Here is a 17,549-nt window from a genome sequence, read left to right as displayed (position 1 = left end):
ATTAATTATAAGAGAGGTTTCCAAGATTTAAAAGAGTACCGTGTGACAAATTTACACCGTTAGAGGTAGCACATGCAAACTGACGCGGTTACGCGTCGAGACTGTACGCGTTTGGCCCCGCCCTCATCATCGTTTGTGGGGATTCATCAAGAGACGACGAAAAGTGGCTCCGATTCCGTCACACCAAGGGTTTCCTCGTCGAGGATCTTCGTTTGGGGATCGCCACGATCGGAAGCGATAGGATCGATTAGGGTCGGCGCAAGGACGAGAGTTGCATCCGATTTCAGATCTTCGATATTGGGGATGTCGACGACGACGACGACGACGAGGCCTCCGAGCCCGGGCGGGGAAGGCAGCATAGACCCGGCCCCGCTCCTCGGCGGCGCGGGCCGGTCCGGGCGAGGCCCCAGCCTCCGCAGTGCCGCTTGGTTCCTCCGCCGGGCGAGCGGCCGGCGGATGATGAGGGAGCCGTCGATGATGGTGCGGGAGACGGCGGCGGAGCATCTGGAGGAGCGGCAGAACGACTGGGCCTATTCTAAGCCCGTCGTGTTCCTCGATATCCTGTGGAACCTGGCCTTCGTGGGGGTCGCTGTCGGCGTGCTGATCTTGAGCCGTGATGAGACGCCGTCGATGCCTCTTCGATTGTGGATCGTGGGATACGCGTTCCAGTGCCTGCTGCATATGGTCTGTGTGTGCATCGAGTACCGGCGGAGGCACCCGACCGAGGAGGATATTCTGGACGTGGAAGAGGGCAGTAGTGGGAGGAGCTCGGGCTCGAATTCACCAAGGGAGATCGGTGAATCTGCGGATGATGCGCAGCACCAAGACGAAGATAGTAATGGGTAAGGATTTTGTTATCCTGCATTCTACTAGTCATCTTTTACAACACTAACAAAATTCCGCTGTTGCTCGTTCCTCTTCTTGATATTCACATGCATGTAGATTTACTATTTGTCACAATAGTTCTCTGTTGATCTCTGAATGCATGATGTTCCTATTCAATGTAGCAATTATCCTGGGCTATGAGATATAATATTTGATCTGAAAAAAATAACTGAATGAGAATGATGCCATACCCTACTTAAATATCTGGAAAATGGAATGGACTTCTATGGTAAAGGAGATAATCCATGTATGCAGAAGAGCTTTTGTTTCCGATAACAATGGGGGAAAACCATGCATTCTCCCGGTCTCTGTTTAGAAAAAAGTTAACAAATATCAACCACCCTTTTTCTGGGATTTCTGTTCATAACAATACGAATAATAAGCCATACCAAACCATTTGGCCTGGCCGCATGGATTTTTTTTCACCATTGTCCCTTGTGTAATGCAATATCTCTCGTTAATTCAAGAGCATTAAGGTTTTTATTATTATCATTATTTTTATTGAAGTCTTGCGACCTTCCTCCATACACCACTAATCATATTTAACTCATATCACCTAATGACAACATCTATAGGCCTCATTTGATCTCTATCAGGATTACACCTAATTATTTATAAATGGAAGCATATAAAAGTCTGCTGGTAATTGTTTGAAATCAGCAGATTATCTAGAAAGAAAATAATATCATAAACAATGCTGATTGCTTTGATGTTTGATGTTTGGTGATTAGAGCATAGTGAAAGAAAAGGAAGTTATTAGAAAGGAGAAGGGTTGACTTGTGACTGTATCAAATTTAAATGTAAAAGTTAAGGGCATGTTTGGTATTTCTTCTTCTTTACAAAAATTAACTTTGAGAAATCTAACAGGCAGTATATACAAAAGCAGCAGCATTAGAAGCCCAGTGGCCATGGTTTCTCATTAAGCAAGGCTCAACAGACATGTGCAGCCAACTATCTGGTCCGGCAACCCTTTTCCTGTGACTGAAAGGGTTCCTTTACCCTACTCGCAAAATAGTTCACCAAGTCCTACCAGGTTGAGGAGAAGGGTTGGTGACCTCTCTTAAACCTTTGACGAGCAGTGATCAGCCGAAAACCCCTGATTGAGCGCATTCAACAATAGAAACAAATTAAGGAGACATGGTTTTTCTTGTTCTTTCTCTAATAATTTAGAGCTCAGCAATAATATCCTTCGAATAAATCTTGTAAGGGACACTTCAATTATCTCATTTGCAGTTTCTCCAAAATTTTCAGCTATACAACCTTCCTTTTTCTCTTCCAATTCTCTTTGGGAGGGTTTTTCACATCCTTGAACTAGAGAAGTACTGGCCAGGGAGATAAATTGTAACATTAGTAGTGATTGCTTTATCAATATACTGTATACTTTGGATTTGGGGGTTATTTAAATGGATGACGCACGAGTTCTTTTGTCAAGTATAATTATTTAAAAATGTTCCTGGGGTTAATCTTACGTGTCTGTGGGCTAGGTTTTTATTCGGACTTTGACAAGTGTTGAACTGTACAGGCACAGGATTGGCATACAGTTTGTGCTGCATTGAGGGAATACTGACAGGTCGTCTTGTTTCTTTTTGGCTTGTGTTACCCATCACAGATCCTATGAACATGCCAATTATGGACGGAGATCCTTTATTGAAACTTCTGTTACATTTAAGATGTGTGATGGTTCAAATCATATTATTATCTCCAAAGTGGTTAGGACCTCTTGAACTGGCTGTCTTTGTATGTTTTTCTTTCTGTTGTTGCTTCCTTTAACATAAACTTCAGAGGCAATAAAATATACTATATATATTTGCTTCTTTGTAGCCATACCTTTCTATTAAATACAACTGCTGCAAATGGGCCATTTTAGTTTAAAAGGACTTTATGTATATGAACCACCGATTATAGACTTCATGATTTTTACATATCTAGTCACATTGTGAAATTTATCTTTAATCAACATTTTACTTGTATGCATGGTGCAAAATTTCTTCTGTATTAAGATGCCATAATTCTGGAAAGGGCCATGACCATGTTTATAAATAATTATGTGTTGATCTCTGTGTAGGTTTATTTTTTTTTTTTCCTCTTTTCTCTATATAATACCCTTTGTATACTATAGGAACATAAGATTACTAAAGTTTCTACCTTTATTTATCATGGATACCAAGTTTCTACCTTTTTTCATCTGTTCCCTTTTTTGGCAGTGTTGTAAAGCATCTGGAGTCTGCAAACACTATGTTCTCATTCATATGGTGGATCATTGGATTTTACTGGGTATCTGCCGGAGGCCAAGAATTGACCCATGATGCACCCCAACTTTACTGGTTTGACTAAGATATAGATCAAGTATTTTGTTGCATAGTAAAGTTTGAACCATGATGAACTCCAGAATTAAGTTTGAACCTTTCTTTTTTTGCAGGCTGTGCATAGTCTTTCTGGCGTTTGATGTGTTCTTTGTTGTTTTCTGTGTTGCTTTGGCTTGTGTGGTCGGTATTGCTGTTTGCTGCTGTCTGCCATGCATCATTGCCATTTTATATGCTGTTGCAGACCAGGTATGCCACCTCAAGTGTTAGTATATCCATGTCATGTTGTTATCCTGTAGCTATTCCTTCTTTTCTTGATTATTTTGATATTTGAAGCAATTCGCTAGACTGGGTTTTATATTCTTTCCAGATAAGGGTTGAGAAAACAATCATTCCATGTCACAACTTGGTAAATCTTTTTTGGTAATTTTCTTCTGGGTTGATCTTTTTATATGGAGTATTACTAACTTGAGTAACGTTTTGTCTGACATTTTGCTCTTGAAGTTGATGCAATTGTTATCAACAGCGGTGTGTAAGAGGGTGCTTATCAAAGATGTATAAACTTTTCTCTAGCTAAAATATGGGAAATAAATTTATATGAGTTTATGCAATTGTACACACCTGAGCTGATCTTTTAGAATACCAACCCTATCTAGTACTTCCTTTGATGATAATGTATTTGTTTATATTATGCTAGCTGAACTCTGGTATTTTTAGTTTCATTTCATTAATCTGATTTGCTAAGGACAATATTTTGCTTTATAGTGACCTTTTGCTTAAAACCTTTGTACTTCTATCTGTTCATTTTGGTTAAATTATCACAGATATTTCACATTTATGTGCATTGAAATTTGTTGGTTAAATGTAGGTCTTCTCTCTTCATTCATGGTATAAGTGGGTTCTTTAGTTATTTTTGAATGTCTGGAAATATTTCTTTTACTGGATCCTAATAAGACATGGTAAGAGCTTGCATCAAGGGTTAGTATGTCACATGGCGTCTATTTTGGCTGGCCACTTGTGCAGTTTGTGCCATGGTACTTAATGCATGCTGTTGCTTTCTGTCAATGCAGTGCTTGAATCTTATGGGTTGGCATGTCATATATTGCAGTCATATGGGACTTCTATCTATGATTTGTATAATATCAAGTATGTGATGCATTCATTTCACCATTTAAGCAGGAAGGAGCGTCTGAAGAAGATATACACCAACTTTCAAAGTACAAATTTCATAAGGTTGGAGATCCTGAAAAACTTGAGATATCCGGACCTTTTGGTGGAATCATGATAGAGTGTGGCAGTGATCCACCCGTGGAGCACACTCTTTCAGCCGAGGATGCTGTAAGCTTTTCAGTTTGACTTATCTTTAAGCTTTAGTTCTTGTTTTTCTCTTTAGGCTTTAGTTTGTGTTTAATTTTATTTTCCTTTTATGGATCTTTACATGTCACTGTTGTCTTGCGTGGTATGATCATAGGCAGACACCCAGGAACAGTAAGCAAGAAAATTTTCTCTAAATCACTTAAAGGCATGATTGGAGTTGTAAGTGCCAAATGATGGCTTCCTGGTGGAGATCTGTTAAATATATTGATAATCTATTTATCAAACGAAGCCCACTACCTGGTTTTATACTTAGTCTAAATTTAAAGATCTTGAACATCATTTGGTCCATATCTAGTCTTAAACATCATTTGGTCCATCTATGAAGATTGCTTTTATGTCCCCTTGTTTTTCTAAACCACTGTGTTATCCCTCTTCCCTCATGTCAAGGCGTTGAAGAAAATCAGTTTTATATCTAATTTTCATGTTGATTTGGTTTTTCTTACTTTTTGAGGTTATCTTCTTTGGTTGTAAGTTTATTTGTTTTAAATTAATTCTTCTTCTCTACCATTACTCCCATGGCAGTCTAACCCTTTTAATGAAACAATTGTGCCTTTCACCACTTGACCAGAGTATTTTTATACTTTTCTTTCTAGTGCAAGGTGGGCTTCTAGTTGATGGCTTTCTGGTCACAGATAATTGACACTTTAATGAAAACGTGCTCAGCCTTTATAGAGATTCCACATGAGTTCTCCATGGCTAAGATGGTAATCTGCTTAATGCATTTTATAGAAAACAATCAACATAAGATCTTCCAGTGTAATGTTTGATGAAGTCATATCAGTATGCACGAGTCCAATTGTGCTTGAGCAATCTAATTTTTCATGAGTAACTTTTCACTGGGCTTGACAGGAAAAAAAGTTGCAAGGCGATAGGGAGCTTGATATTTACTGAACAGGCAGAGCAATTTTTTCCAGATGACCTAGCTCTCTCAGTGTAATTCAATGAATAGGAAAGATGTCACCACCGATTCAATGTAGATGCTTATAATTGTTATTGAAAGATGCTAGTATAGATGCTTTAACCAAGATAGGTTTCGTTTCATTTTGCTATGCAACATCAGATCTTTCCAGCAACGAGGCAGCTGTTGGAAATTTTTTGAGAATCTCATGTTTTTTACAATCTTCAGTTCAGGACAAAATTCACTTTGACTCAATTGCCTATCTCCAAATCAATATCATTTTAAAGCAGATTCTAGCCATCCCAAAGCTAACTAGATATCAAAGTGGCATGAAAAAGGTTCATTTTTGTCAGACTGAGCATACCGACAAATGAATCAACTCATGGACCTGTTTGTTTGTTATCTGCCTTTTTCTTTTTTATTGCTAAATGTTAACAGGGTTATTCCCTGTATGTTGATCTGATAGATTTTATTGTCCTTTTTATCACCTTCCATGAACTCGAAGCAACCAAATCTAGTTTACTTGCAATCATATGTGTCTTTCTTACCTGCAGGAATGCTGCATTTGCCTGTCTCCGTATGACGATGGTGTGGAGCTGCGTGAACTGCCTTGTGGTCACCATTTCCATTGCAGCTGCATAGATAAATGGCTGCGTATAAATGCTACATGCCCACTCTGCAAGTTCAACATATTAAAAAGCAACCACCACGGAACGGAGGAGGTGTAGATCCTCTGGCCACCTAAAAGATGTGATTATTATGTGTAAAGAGATCACGACGTGAGCGAACTTTTACTGCTTCTGCTGCTGGTGGTGGTAGGCCTCCTCATGGACTATTGTAATTTGTGGCCTATGTTGGTGGACATATGTAGCATACAAAAAAATTGTTGCCCAACATGAAAATGTTGTTCATAAGCCTGATGCTCCTGTTGGACTCGGGAAATGTTGCTCTATTATCTGTCCCCTTCACATAAAGAGTTCAAATCCTCTCTCCATATAATTTATTCAGACACATGATCTGCACTCATCATGCTTTGAGATGGCGAACCTTTGATGTAGGAACCCTTCGGTGAGAGGGGTCTCTGCCCACGTCGTGCCGTTTCACTAAACACATTTATACTACGTATATACTTTCAATGGTTCATGCTTCCTCAGATTTATCGGGCTTGAGATGTGCAAGAACGAACGAACTATGCTCGATTTGATTCGATCAATCCATGGATTTGAGTTTTCTTCGTGTGGTGCAGCGTAAAGTCTGCTGAATAAAAATACTTCGGGTTAAGATGAGGTCTTCGACCGAACAAGCCTCATTTGATGGGCTAATGACTCGGGATTTGTTGGGTACGGACTTGATTAGGAGAACCAAACCGGGTCCCGTTCACGGCAGTATTTATTCTGCTCCATCCAAGAATTCGTTTCATCTACGCGGCCGCTCCAGGGGCCCAAAGCATTTCTTCGAGCATGTTGTCTTCTCCGCGCCGTCTCGTATCCGCAGATGGGATCCTTTCTTCTTCTGCAGCGGCAATGATCTACGTAAGCTCATCTCCTGCCTCCTCTCGATGGATCTCCATCGAGCTCCGGGACTCGGTTGGCGCCGACTTGGGTGCTATCTCCTCACCGACTTCGTTCTTGAATGCTTTCAGCCCGGTACCTTTCTGCGATGCTTTTGTTTTCTTGATTCCTTGACGTCGCGTCGCGGCTTTCCTTTTGGTTCTTGATCTCCCTTTCGGTGTGCTATCATTTTGATGCTGCTGCTTCCGCTTTTGTTCTTGAAGCGCCTCTCGGAGTGGCTTTCAGGTAAAGATTCGGATACCTCGGGAGTACCTTCGAAGGGTTGGATTATTGGATGTTCGGCTGTCGTCGACTCGGATATAATCTACGCCGGCGACGTTCTTGAACACGTAGAGTCCGGTGAACCACTTCAGATGAGCTTCTGTTTTCTTGATTCTTTTATGTTGCTGCTTTGGTTTTGGTTGTTGGAGTTATGGTTGACACCCGAAATGTAATGCTGACAATCAATCTTCAGTGCTTCTTTTGTACTGATATCACGCAAAGGCACAGTACGGCATGCATTAATGGACCATTCTCAGATATGTTCATTTCTCTTTCCCTATTAGTTATTAGTTTGGCTTCCTCCACATTTTATGCACTGTCATAAACTATTGTTTTTCTCTTGCAGAGACCTTAGAAGACTGTTCATCAGAACGGTGATTTCGTTGATATGATGATGATGCATGTAACTTGTCTTGGTTTTGTTGTTATATCTACAGGTGAGAGACTTCATGTTGAATTCTAAACTATATTGTTGTTATATCATTTTATCATCATGAAGCATTTATTTTAGTCTCTCAAGACCTGAACTTTTTGGACTGTGCTAATTGCACCTGGCACCTGCGGTTAAGATGAAAACATCTCAGCGACGTCCTGATTTGGACAGACATATATTGGTGATGTAGCTGCAGTAAGTTTACTTTCTCAAACAGTGAAAGCTTTTTACCTTTGCTCACCATGAATACATGTACTATTATTTATTACCTGTAGATGGTGAACCTATTTTCTTTATTGTCCCTATTGAACTGGTTGTTAATTTTTGGCAAGTTTGAAGTTTTGTCTGATGATAGATAAATATGCAATGAGGTGCTTCTTGCTTTATTTTATTTTATATATATATTTTTTTTCTTGGTAATTTCTCTTTAATTATCTTCGTAGACGGCATAAGCTTGCTTGATTATGGGTCAATAGATCTCTGATAACAAAAGTAAGATTTTGTTATGAGAAGCCACCAAGTGTATACAAGAAACAACAAGACGATGTTATAACGGAGACGTTGTGAAGTCCAAACAAGCATCCAACAAAAACAAAAGTTATGAATTATTACCTCATAAACACTAAGGATAACCCTATATCATCTCTTGTTGGGTCATGGTCCGCAAAATGATTGTGGCTATTAGTTACCTTATTATTGCACATGATTTGCTAAATGAAATTATTACAAAAATACTTGCACCTCTAGTGGCTTCATATGATAAATTTGATAACTTAGATCCATTTAAATAGGTTGTGTTAACCAAGGGCCATCGTTATATTTTCATATTGTATCGACATATCGAGCTTTGCTCAATACGGTACACGTAGTACGGGCATATCGAGCAATACGTCAAGACATGTATCACTTGGTATGTCTATATATAATATAAAAATATATAAAAAATATTTTAAAAAAAGAAGACGTATACTATCTCAGTGACATCGCCTCCTTTTCTTCTCCTTATCGTGTCAGACGAGAAAAAGAACATAGTCTTCTCCTCATTTGTGACGTTCAACGAAAACGTCAAAGGCCACATACATCCCCGACATTCGACGAAGAACAAGACAAAGACTATAGGCGTCTCCCACCTTCAGCAAAAGAACGCAACAAAGAAGAAGCTAAGTTGTCACCTCTTTGTTACCCCTAGATTGGGATCGTCGAGGTTTTCCCGATTCTTCCTCTTCTTCGAGTGCCTTCTCTCTCTTTTCTCTCAATGCTTCTTCTTCCCTCGCCATAGCCAGGTCGCAACCAGGTTGATACCGCCCGGTTACGAGCGATGATGATCGAAATCGATCGTTATTACCCGATATAACCTCGTATCATTCGATACGAGGCTAGCAACGGAACTATCCGATAGCGGGTGATTCGTTTATAGGTCTACCCAAAATGATACAAACACCGATGGACTTTTGATTTCACATTCACATATATTTAGTATTTTTAATCTTTGGGATAAGGTTATTTAAATTGAATCTATGCTTCACGCTATAAATAATTTTAATTTGGGATACACTTATTTGATTTTATTAAACGATTCGAATTGAATCAAATCAATCTTAATTTAAAAGGATATTAAACTTCATTATTCTAAACCTAATTTTACCAACCAAGACTTAATTTAGCAAATTTTATCATATCTTCGATTCAATTGAATTGAATTGGAATCAGTTCATTTGAAATATATATATTTTTTAAATTATTTAAAATTATAAATCGATTAACTGAACTGAATTAATTGATTTTGAATTGGTAGATTCAAATCGATTTAGACTATTTTATTTTACTCGGTTTGAACACCCTGGTTTCCATCACTTCTCTCGTTTTGGGCAGTCCGATCCACATCATATATAAATAGAAACAAACCCTAAAATAAATATAACATTGTGTGGTGCCACCCCCGATTAGGGCTTGTGACCCACTTCTCATGTTGCCGTTATGGCACGGGTTAAATCATATATAAAAAGAAATAAACCACTAGTCCACCCATTTCTCCCCACTTATTTATCTCTCCTTCACAACTCTTTCTTTTTCCTTCTTCCTTTTCTCCCCCTTTTTCTTCCTCTCTGGAACACCAACACGTACCAGTAAACCAACATATGATACATCGATATGTATCGATCCGACCAGATCGCTGAAACGGGTCGACGATCCTTCGTGTTAGCTACTGGGCTAGGCAGCTCATCACTTTTTAATTTTTCATGCAAATAAATAAAGCAGACGACAGATCCAATTCATTGATATATTAAAAAGACAAGCGTAAATAGTAAAAATGCCCAACATTGAATGCCAATACACCGTCCGACATCAAAGAAGTTCAAAGTTGAGCAGATCAGTCTCTGAATGGCAATATTGGATATTATCAATAATCAAATATGAAAAGAAAAAACTAAATGACAATGAGCAACTCACGCGAAGCTTGACCGAGCCTTTCGTTTGATTCAACCGAAGCAGGATGGTAGCCCCCCTAATCAGAACAGTAAACAATAGAAGTCCACCTGAGACCAAGCACCTTATTATTAATATAAAGCAAAATAATCTCATTTCATTTAAATTTCCCTAAAAAATTAAACATCTTTCTCCAAATGAACATGCAATTAAAGAAATATTAGAATGAACATAACAGAGATTATCTCGGACAACAGATACTCATGGAGATAATTTGACTATATTTCCCACATGTTGACTGTACTAACCAGATATCTGATGGACTGATCAAAGGCACAAAGTCAAGAGACTACAAGTTCCAATCCATCTATAACCCATCTCATCTTCTGTAAGTGTTGACGTATATTGAGGGAGCATACAATTTACAGTGAACCTGAAATGTCTTCAAATGATTACAATTTTCATGATTTCTATAACAAATCCAGATTGGCCACCACTAACAACAGACTTCTGCACTATCATTGATCAAGAATTGGCGAATGAAGTAATTGCCTACTTGATAGTTTCATTATTATGGTATTAACAGTGGTTCCTCATGACAAGGCTGCACCCATTTAACAAGTACTTGGGGTTTATTGAATAAGTGAAATTTCCCAATCTGCTGGCATTCTGATTACATAATTCACATTCATTGTTTCTCTTCATATTACATATTGGTTATACAACCAACAAGTATTTCATGGATTGAACATATCAAAATTGTTCATTCATAAATCGACTATCCATGTTAACTACTGCCTAAACATCCAGATCTTTGTTTAAACTTTTATACAAGTAGACCAAAGGACTGATTGAATTTTAACTATATAATTACTCAAATTGTGAGGAATGGTTAAAATGCTTTTTAAGGAACACTAGGAAGCATTGCTATTCAACAAAATCTTTTGTAAATTCATTTCCAGATGATGTACATAAAAGTATAAAACTATCCTTGAGAAAAATAATAGACCATTAATACAATTTGAATCTGTGGTACTTCTTAAAAGATTATGTTGGAATTAAACTTGTTCAAGTGTCATAAAAAATGTTCATTGCATCAATTGGGAGAATCATTACATCAAAAAGAAAAAATGGATTAGAAGCCTATAGAAGAATAAGTCAAATTGATTATTGGTTATTGAAAGGGTTTCTTGAAAGAGAATGATTCATCTTGAATACAATTAATATAATGTATCTTTGGGGACTATATAAACCCCATATGTTGGGTCATGAGTAAAAAATAGAGTTTCTGAAATTGTAAAAGTGTTTTTCTTGAGAGAAATATAGAAGATTGAAAGCTTGTCATACTCTTCCTCTATTTGATATCTCTATCCTCTCTTCATATCAACATCAACATTTGGTATCAGAGCATAGGTTAAGCTATGACCTCTTCCTCAAGTGTCATCCAACTCCAGATCCCCAGATTGACAAAAGAAAATTATGACATATGATGCATCCAAATGAAGGTTCTTCTAGGCTCCCAAGATGTATGAGAGTTTATAGAAGATGGATTTGCTGAACCAAGTCCAGCAGAAGAAGGAGCAATGAATGCAGAAGGAAGAAAACAACTCAAAGAAAGAAGGAAGAAGGAGAAAAAGGCTTTGTTCACAATCTACCAAGGCCTTGATGATACAATGTTCGAGATCATCGCTCCAGCAAATACTTCAAAGGAGGCTTGGGAAATGCTTCAAAAAGCATTTGGTGGTGTTAATAAGGTAAAGAAACTTCGTCTACAAGTTTTACGAGCCGAGTTTGAAAAACTACAACAAGGTACTTCTGAAACTATTTCTGATTACTTCTCAAAAATCATTTCTATTGTTCATTAAATGAGACGAAATGGTGAACAAGTAAATGATCAGAGAGTAATAAAAAAAATATTGAGATCTCTAGATCCGAAATTTGATTTTATTGTTGTTGCGATTGAAGAATCTAAAGATTTGGAAAAAATTTCTTTAGAAGAACTTATGGGTTCCCTTCAAGTTCATGAACAAAGGATTACAAAAAGAGGAGAAGAGAAAACTATGGAGCAAGCACTACAAGCTAAGTTTGCTCTTGAAAATAAAAGAGAATCAAATTCTCAAAGAGGAAGAGGACGAGGACAAAGAGGAAGAGGAGGCAGAAATCAGACCAATTAAGAATCTCCAAACAGTGAAGATGTTGGAGAAAATTATAGCCAAAGAGGCCGAGGTTACGGTCGAGGACGTGGCAGAAACTCTAAAAGGTCTGAAATGCAATGCTATGTTTGCAAAAGGTATGGACATTACTCTTATGAATGTTATTATAATCCTAACAATCAAGGTGATAAGGCAAATTTTGTTGAGGAAGAAAAGAAGGAAAATCAAGTTTTGCTAATGAGTTATGAAAATTTGAAAAATGACTAGTCTATGACATGGTATCTAGTTACAGGAGCCTCAAATCATATGTGTGGCATCAAAGAGCTATTTTCAGAAATGGATACAAATTATTCTGGGAATATTACATTTAGTGATTTGTCTCAAAGACCAGTAAGAGGCAAAGGTAAAATTCTCCTTGAACTTAATAATGGCAAGGAATTATGCATTTCAGATGTTTATTATGTTCCTGATATGAAAAATAATATTCTAAGCTTGGGACAATTACTTGAAAAAGGTTATGAAATTGAGATGAAAGATAGGGCTCTCTCAATTCGTGACAAGAATAAAACATTGATATCACATATGAAAATGGCAAGGAATAGAATGTTTCCTCTACATTTGAGTATTTTTGATCAATCAAATTGTTTTAAAGCTGATATTGAGGATATTTCTACACTTTGGTATCTTAGATATGCTCATTTAAATTTTGAGGCTTTGAAACTTCTAGAAAAGTATAATATGGTGATAGGAATGCCAAAAATTGATCGCCCAGCAAAACTATGTGAAGTATGTGTCATGGGTAAACAAGAAAGAAAGTCTTTCAAAGTGAGAAGAACAAAAAGAGCATGGCATCAACTCGATCTGGTGCACTCAGATGTTTGTGGCCCTATCAATCCAATAACACTTGGAGGAAGCAAGTATTTTCTTACATTTACTAATGATCATAGTGGCAAAACTTGGGTTTACATGTTAAAAGAAAAGAAAGAAGTTTTAAGCAAATTCAAAGAATTTAAGGATTTGGTTGAAAGACAAAGTTGTTGTAAGATTAAATGTTTAAGAACAGATAGAGGTGGTGAATATATATCAAATGAATTTAAAAGTTTTTGTAGAAATAATGGAATTCTACATCAATTCACCATGCCATACACACCTCAACAAAATGGTGTTTCGGAAAGAAAAAATAGGACTATCCTTAATATGGTCCGATGTATGTTAAAGGAAAGAAAAATTTCAAAAGAATTTTGGGGTGATGCTGTTGCTTGTGTAGTTTATTTGCTTAACAGGTTTCCGACAAAGCGAATTGGTAATGTTACACTAGAAGAAGCATGGAGCTTACAAAAACCAAGAGTTGATCATTTGAGGATTTTTGGAAGTGTTGCATTTGCTAAGATACCATAAGAGAAGATAACAAAATTGGAGGATAAAAGTCAAAAATGCATTTTGCTAGGTTATCCGGAGAATTCCAGTGGTTACAAACTCTACAATCCTATCACAAATAAAGTTGTGATGTCAAGAGATGTTGAGTTTGATGAACAACATATTTGGAACTGGAAAAGTGATGAGCAGCATAAGAATGCTGTAGTTTCATAAGAAGATGATATAATACAAGCAAGCACCGAAGTGACTTTGCCGGAATCATCACCTAGATCAGCTAGGTTACATGATTCAAGAAGTCTAATTATAAGAAGGATAATACATATTCAGGACCTATATGATGTGACTCGAAGGATTGATACTAACAATGATGAACTTTCTTTATTTTGTCTTTTTGCTGGATATGATCCATTAACCTTCGAAGAAGCTTATAGAGATGAAAAATGGCGACAAGCTATGAATGAAGAGATTCATGCCATTAACAAAAATAATACATGGGAGCTTACTACACTTCCAGAAGACCACCAAGCTATCGGTGTTAGGTGGATCTTCAAAACAAAAAGAAATGCAAAATGAGAGGTGGAGAAATACATGGCCAGATTGGTTGCGAAGGGATATAAACAACAATATGGAATTGATTATGAAGAAGTATTTGCGCCAGTTGCTCGATTGGAGACAGTAAGATTACTTATCTCTCTAGCAGCTCAAATGAAATGGAAGATTTTACAAATGGATATCAAATCAGCATTTCTTAATGGAGTTCTTGAAGAAGAGGTATATATTCAACAACCCCCTGGTTTTATTATTCAAGAACAAGAAGACAAAGTATACAAGTTAAAGAGAGCTCTTTATGGGCTTAAACAAGCCCCACGGGCATGGAATTCTCGAAAAGATACTTATTTTATTCAAAATGATTTTTCTAAATGTCCACATGAACATGCTCTCTATACGAAATCTAACTCTAATGGAGATATCTTGTTTGTATGCCTGTACGTAGATGATTTAATATTTACGGGCAATAGTAGCTCCATGATTATAGATTTTAAGCACTCTATGAAAAAGGAGTTTGAGATGATCGACTTGGGCTTAATAAGTTATTTCCTTGGTATCGAAATTATACAAGATAAAGGAGGAATTTTTATCTCACAAGAAAATTATGCAAAGGAGGTTTTAAAGAAGTTTTCTATGGAAAATTGTCATCCTACAGATACACCTGTTGAATATGGCACCAAGTTGACCAAGGAAGGTGAAGGTACATACATTAATCCAACTTATTATAAAAGTCTAGTTGGATGTTTAAGGTATTTGACATGCACTCGACCTGATATACTATTTGGAGTTGGTTTAATAAGTAGATTTATGGAAGTTCCAAAGACATCTCATTTAAATGTCGCTAAAAGAATTTTGCGATATATCAAAGGAACAATTGAGTATGGAATGTTCTATTCATCATCTAAAAAGTTAGAGCTCATTGGATATAGTGACAGTGATTGGGCCGGAAGCTACGATGATCGGAAGAGTACAACTGGATTTGTATTTTATTTTGGTGAAGCTACATTCACTTGGTCTTCAAAAAAGCAACAAATCGTTGCTCTATCAAGTTGTGAAGCAGAATATATAGCAACTTCTTCTAGTGTTTGTCATGCAATATGGCTAAGAAGATTACTCCAAGAGCTTCATATTCTACAGGAGAAGTCAACCAAGATTTATGTTGATAACAAATCAGCTATTGCCTTAGCCAAGAATCCAGTATATCATGAAAGATCAAAGCATATCGATACAAGATTTCATTTCATAAGAGATCATATCAAAAATAAAGAAGTGGAGATACATCATGTCAAGACAAGTGAACAAGTGGCTGATATACTCACAAAGCCTCTTAAATTTGAAATATTTCAACAACTTCGAAGAAAACTTGGCATGCTGGATGGAACAAGTTTAAGATGGGAGAATGTTGGAATTAAACTTTTTCAAGTGTCATAAAAAAGGTTCATTGCATCAAGTGGGAGAATCATTACATCAAGAAGAAAAAATGGATTAGAAGTCTATAGAAGGATAAGTCAAATTGGTTATTGGTTCTTGAAAGGGTTTCTTGAAAGAGAATGATTCATCTTGAATACAATTAATATAATGTATCTTTGTGGACTATATAAACCCCATATGTTGGGTCATGAGTAAAATTTGGGGACTATATAAACCCCATATGTTGGGTCATGAGTAAAAAATAGAGTTTCTGAAATTGTAAAAGTGTTTTTCTTGAGAGAAATATAGAAGATTGAAAGCTTGTCCTACTCTTTCCTCTGTTTTATATCTCTATCCCCTCTTCCTATCAACATCAACAGATTATTAATCAAATGCTGTGGTAACATGGATAACATGGATAAAGCACTTGCACTATTTAGGAATTTAACTAGTTGTTTTCTCGTGTAATAACACATATTTCTTTTATAGAAGGATAATATCAACCAATACTTTAAATTAAAAAGTGTGATTATGGCACAAGTAAGAAAAATCATACATGCACATCAACGTAAGAAATAATTTACAGAAACATTCTTAGCATTGGAATCTCTTTTATGCACTTCAGGGGAAATAAAAATATGAATTTTTACAAATAGAGTAAATGCAGATATGTATACAGAATCATAGGACAATCATGTAAGATTTATATGGCAGTCTCCTGGTATGATGATCAAGAAACCTAGCAATATTTTCATATATATTCATCTGATAACAGGAGTAGACAAAGAAATACTCGTGGAGTCAATTTCTAATGATAGGGTAAATGCATAAGATATGTGTTTAGAATCATAGGACGATCATGTAAGATTTATATGGCAGTCAGTTGGTAAGATGATCAAGAAACCTAGCAAGATTGACATATATATTAAAAGGAGTAGAAAAAGAAATGCTTGTGGAGTCGATTTCTCAAGATTTTTTCAATTCAAAGCATTTTTCTGTACCAGTGTCTCGATCCTATTCTTCAATTTATTATTTATTTTAACATATTTACGAAACTTTGACAAGAATATCAAGAAACAATTTCTTGGAATTTGACTGCAACCATTGAAAGAACAAAGGAAGGTTCTCTATTCAAGGACGATGATTTTTCATCATTGCAGAAGTTTAGAGATCTAGGGAAACATCAAGAACAAAATCGAAGGTTCCTTGCCGTCGAAGATTTTTGGGCTCACCTGCGCTTGGGTCCACGTCATCTTCCTTCTTTGAATTCTTGCAGTCCTCGCCTCCCGCTGCTGCATCTTCTTGGCTGCATCAAAGTCCCACCATAATCAAGATGAAATCGTCTTTTCTTGGTTGAACCAGACTCTCATGATCAAGATGGAAATCGATAGCCAAAACCAAAGAAGCCCCAGAAAAACTGAATCAACGAACAAAGAAAAGAATCCAAGAAGCAGACTCGCCAAACCCAATCAAGAACCAAAAGAGAAGGGAAGCTAGAAAAAAAGATCCGAACGATAAATTAGGATAAGAAATAACATTATCCTAGCTTCTCACAATATCTCCTCCATCAGCTTGAGCTGGCGATCAGGAGTGGTCCTCCTCCAGAAACCGGCGTTTCTGGGCCTCCAGTTTCTCCGAGGAGATGGTCGTTCAAGGATCGGGAGGGACGGAAATGGATCAACGAATGAGAATCTTGGGAACCCCAGAGAGGTCAAGAAGACTGAGAAAATCGAAAGAGGGTAAAAAGAAGAGAACTCCGAACAAAGCAGCGAGAGAGAGAGAGAGAGAGAGAACGGGAGGGAGAAGCCCTTTCAAATGGACGGCGGACCAACAAACTCTGGGTTTCTGTGACGGGCATCAGCGTTCTTCGGCCCAATAACTGACTTAATACTCACGTGACGTGGG

At 37.1% G+C, this 17,549-nt stretch overlaps 1 protein-coding gene and 1 long non-coding RNA gene across 3 annotated transcripts; one reads left to right on the top strand and one right to left on the bottom strand.

Moving 5' to 3' along the window:
* Nucleotides 1–56: 56 nt before the first annotated feature.
* On the top strand, nucleotides 57–6,415 carry LOC135674309 (E3 ubiquitin-protein ligase At1g63170-like). Of its 2 annotated transcripts, none has more exons than XM_065184035.1 (5): nucleotides 57–842; nucleotides 3,090–3,209; nucleotides 3,305–3,437; nucleotides 4,365–4,526; nucleotides 6,018–6,415. In XM_065184035.1, exons 1-5 carry the CDS (start codon nucleotides 73–75, stop codon nucleotides 6,189–6,191), a joined length of 1,359 nt encoding a protein of 452 aa, XP_065040107.1. In that variant the 5' UTR covers nucleotides 57–72; the 3' UTR covers nucleotides 6,192–6,415. The 2 variants fall into 2 exon arrangements, with proteins under 2 accessions (XP_065040107.1, XP_065040108.1); XM_065184036.1 differs by having other exon boundaries at nucleotides 58–842; nucleotides 4,368–4,526.
* A 3,578-nt stretch (nucleotides 6,416–9,993) lies between these two features.
* LOC135674308 (uncharacterized) lies at nucleotides 9,994–17,514 on the bottom strand. Its single transcript, XR_010513584.1, has 3 exons — nucleotides 17,199–17,514; nucleotides 16,877–16,950; nucleotides 9,994–10,265 (listed from the first exon to the last, which is right to left on the bottom strand). It is a non-coding gene; the product is annotated as an uncharacterized LOC135674308 (long non-coding RNA).
* Nucleotides 17,515–17,549: the final 35 nt, after the last annotated feature.

Source organism: Musa acuminata, chromosome BXJ1-5 (assembly GCF_036884655.1).
Source record: "Musa acuminata AAA Group cultivar baxijiao chromosome BXJ1-5, Cavendish_Baxijiao_AAA, whole genome shotgun sequence".
Classification (NCBI taxonomy): Eukaryota; Viridiplantae; Streptophyta; class Magnoliopsida; order Zingiberales; family Musaceae; genus Musa; species Musa acuminata.
The sequence above is the reverse complement of the archived record's forward strand: the minus strand, read 5'-3'. Positions and strand labels throughout refer to the sequence as shown.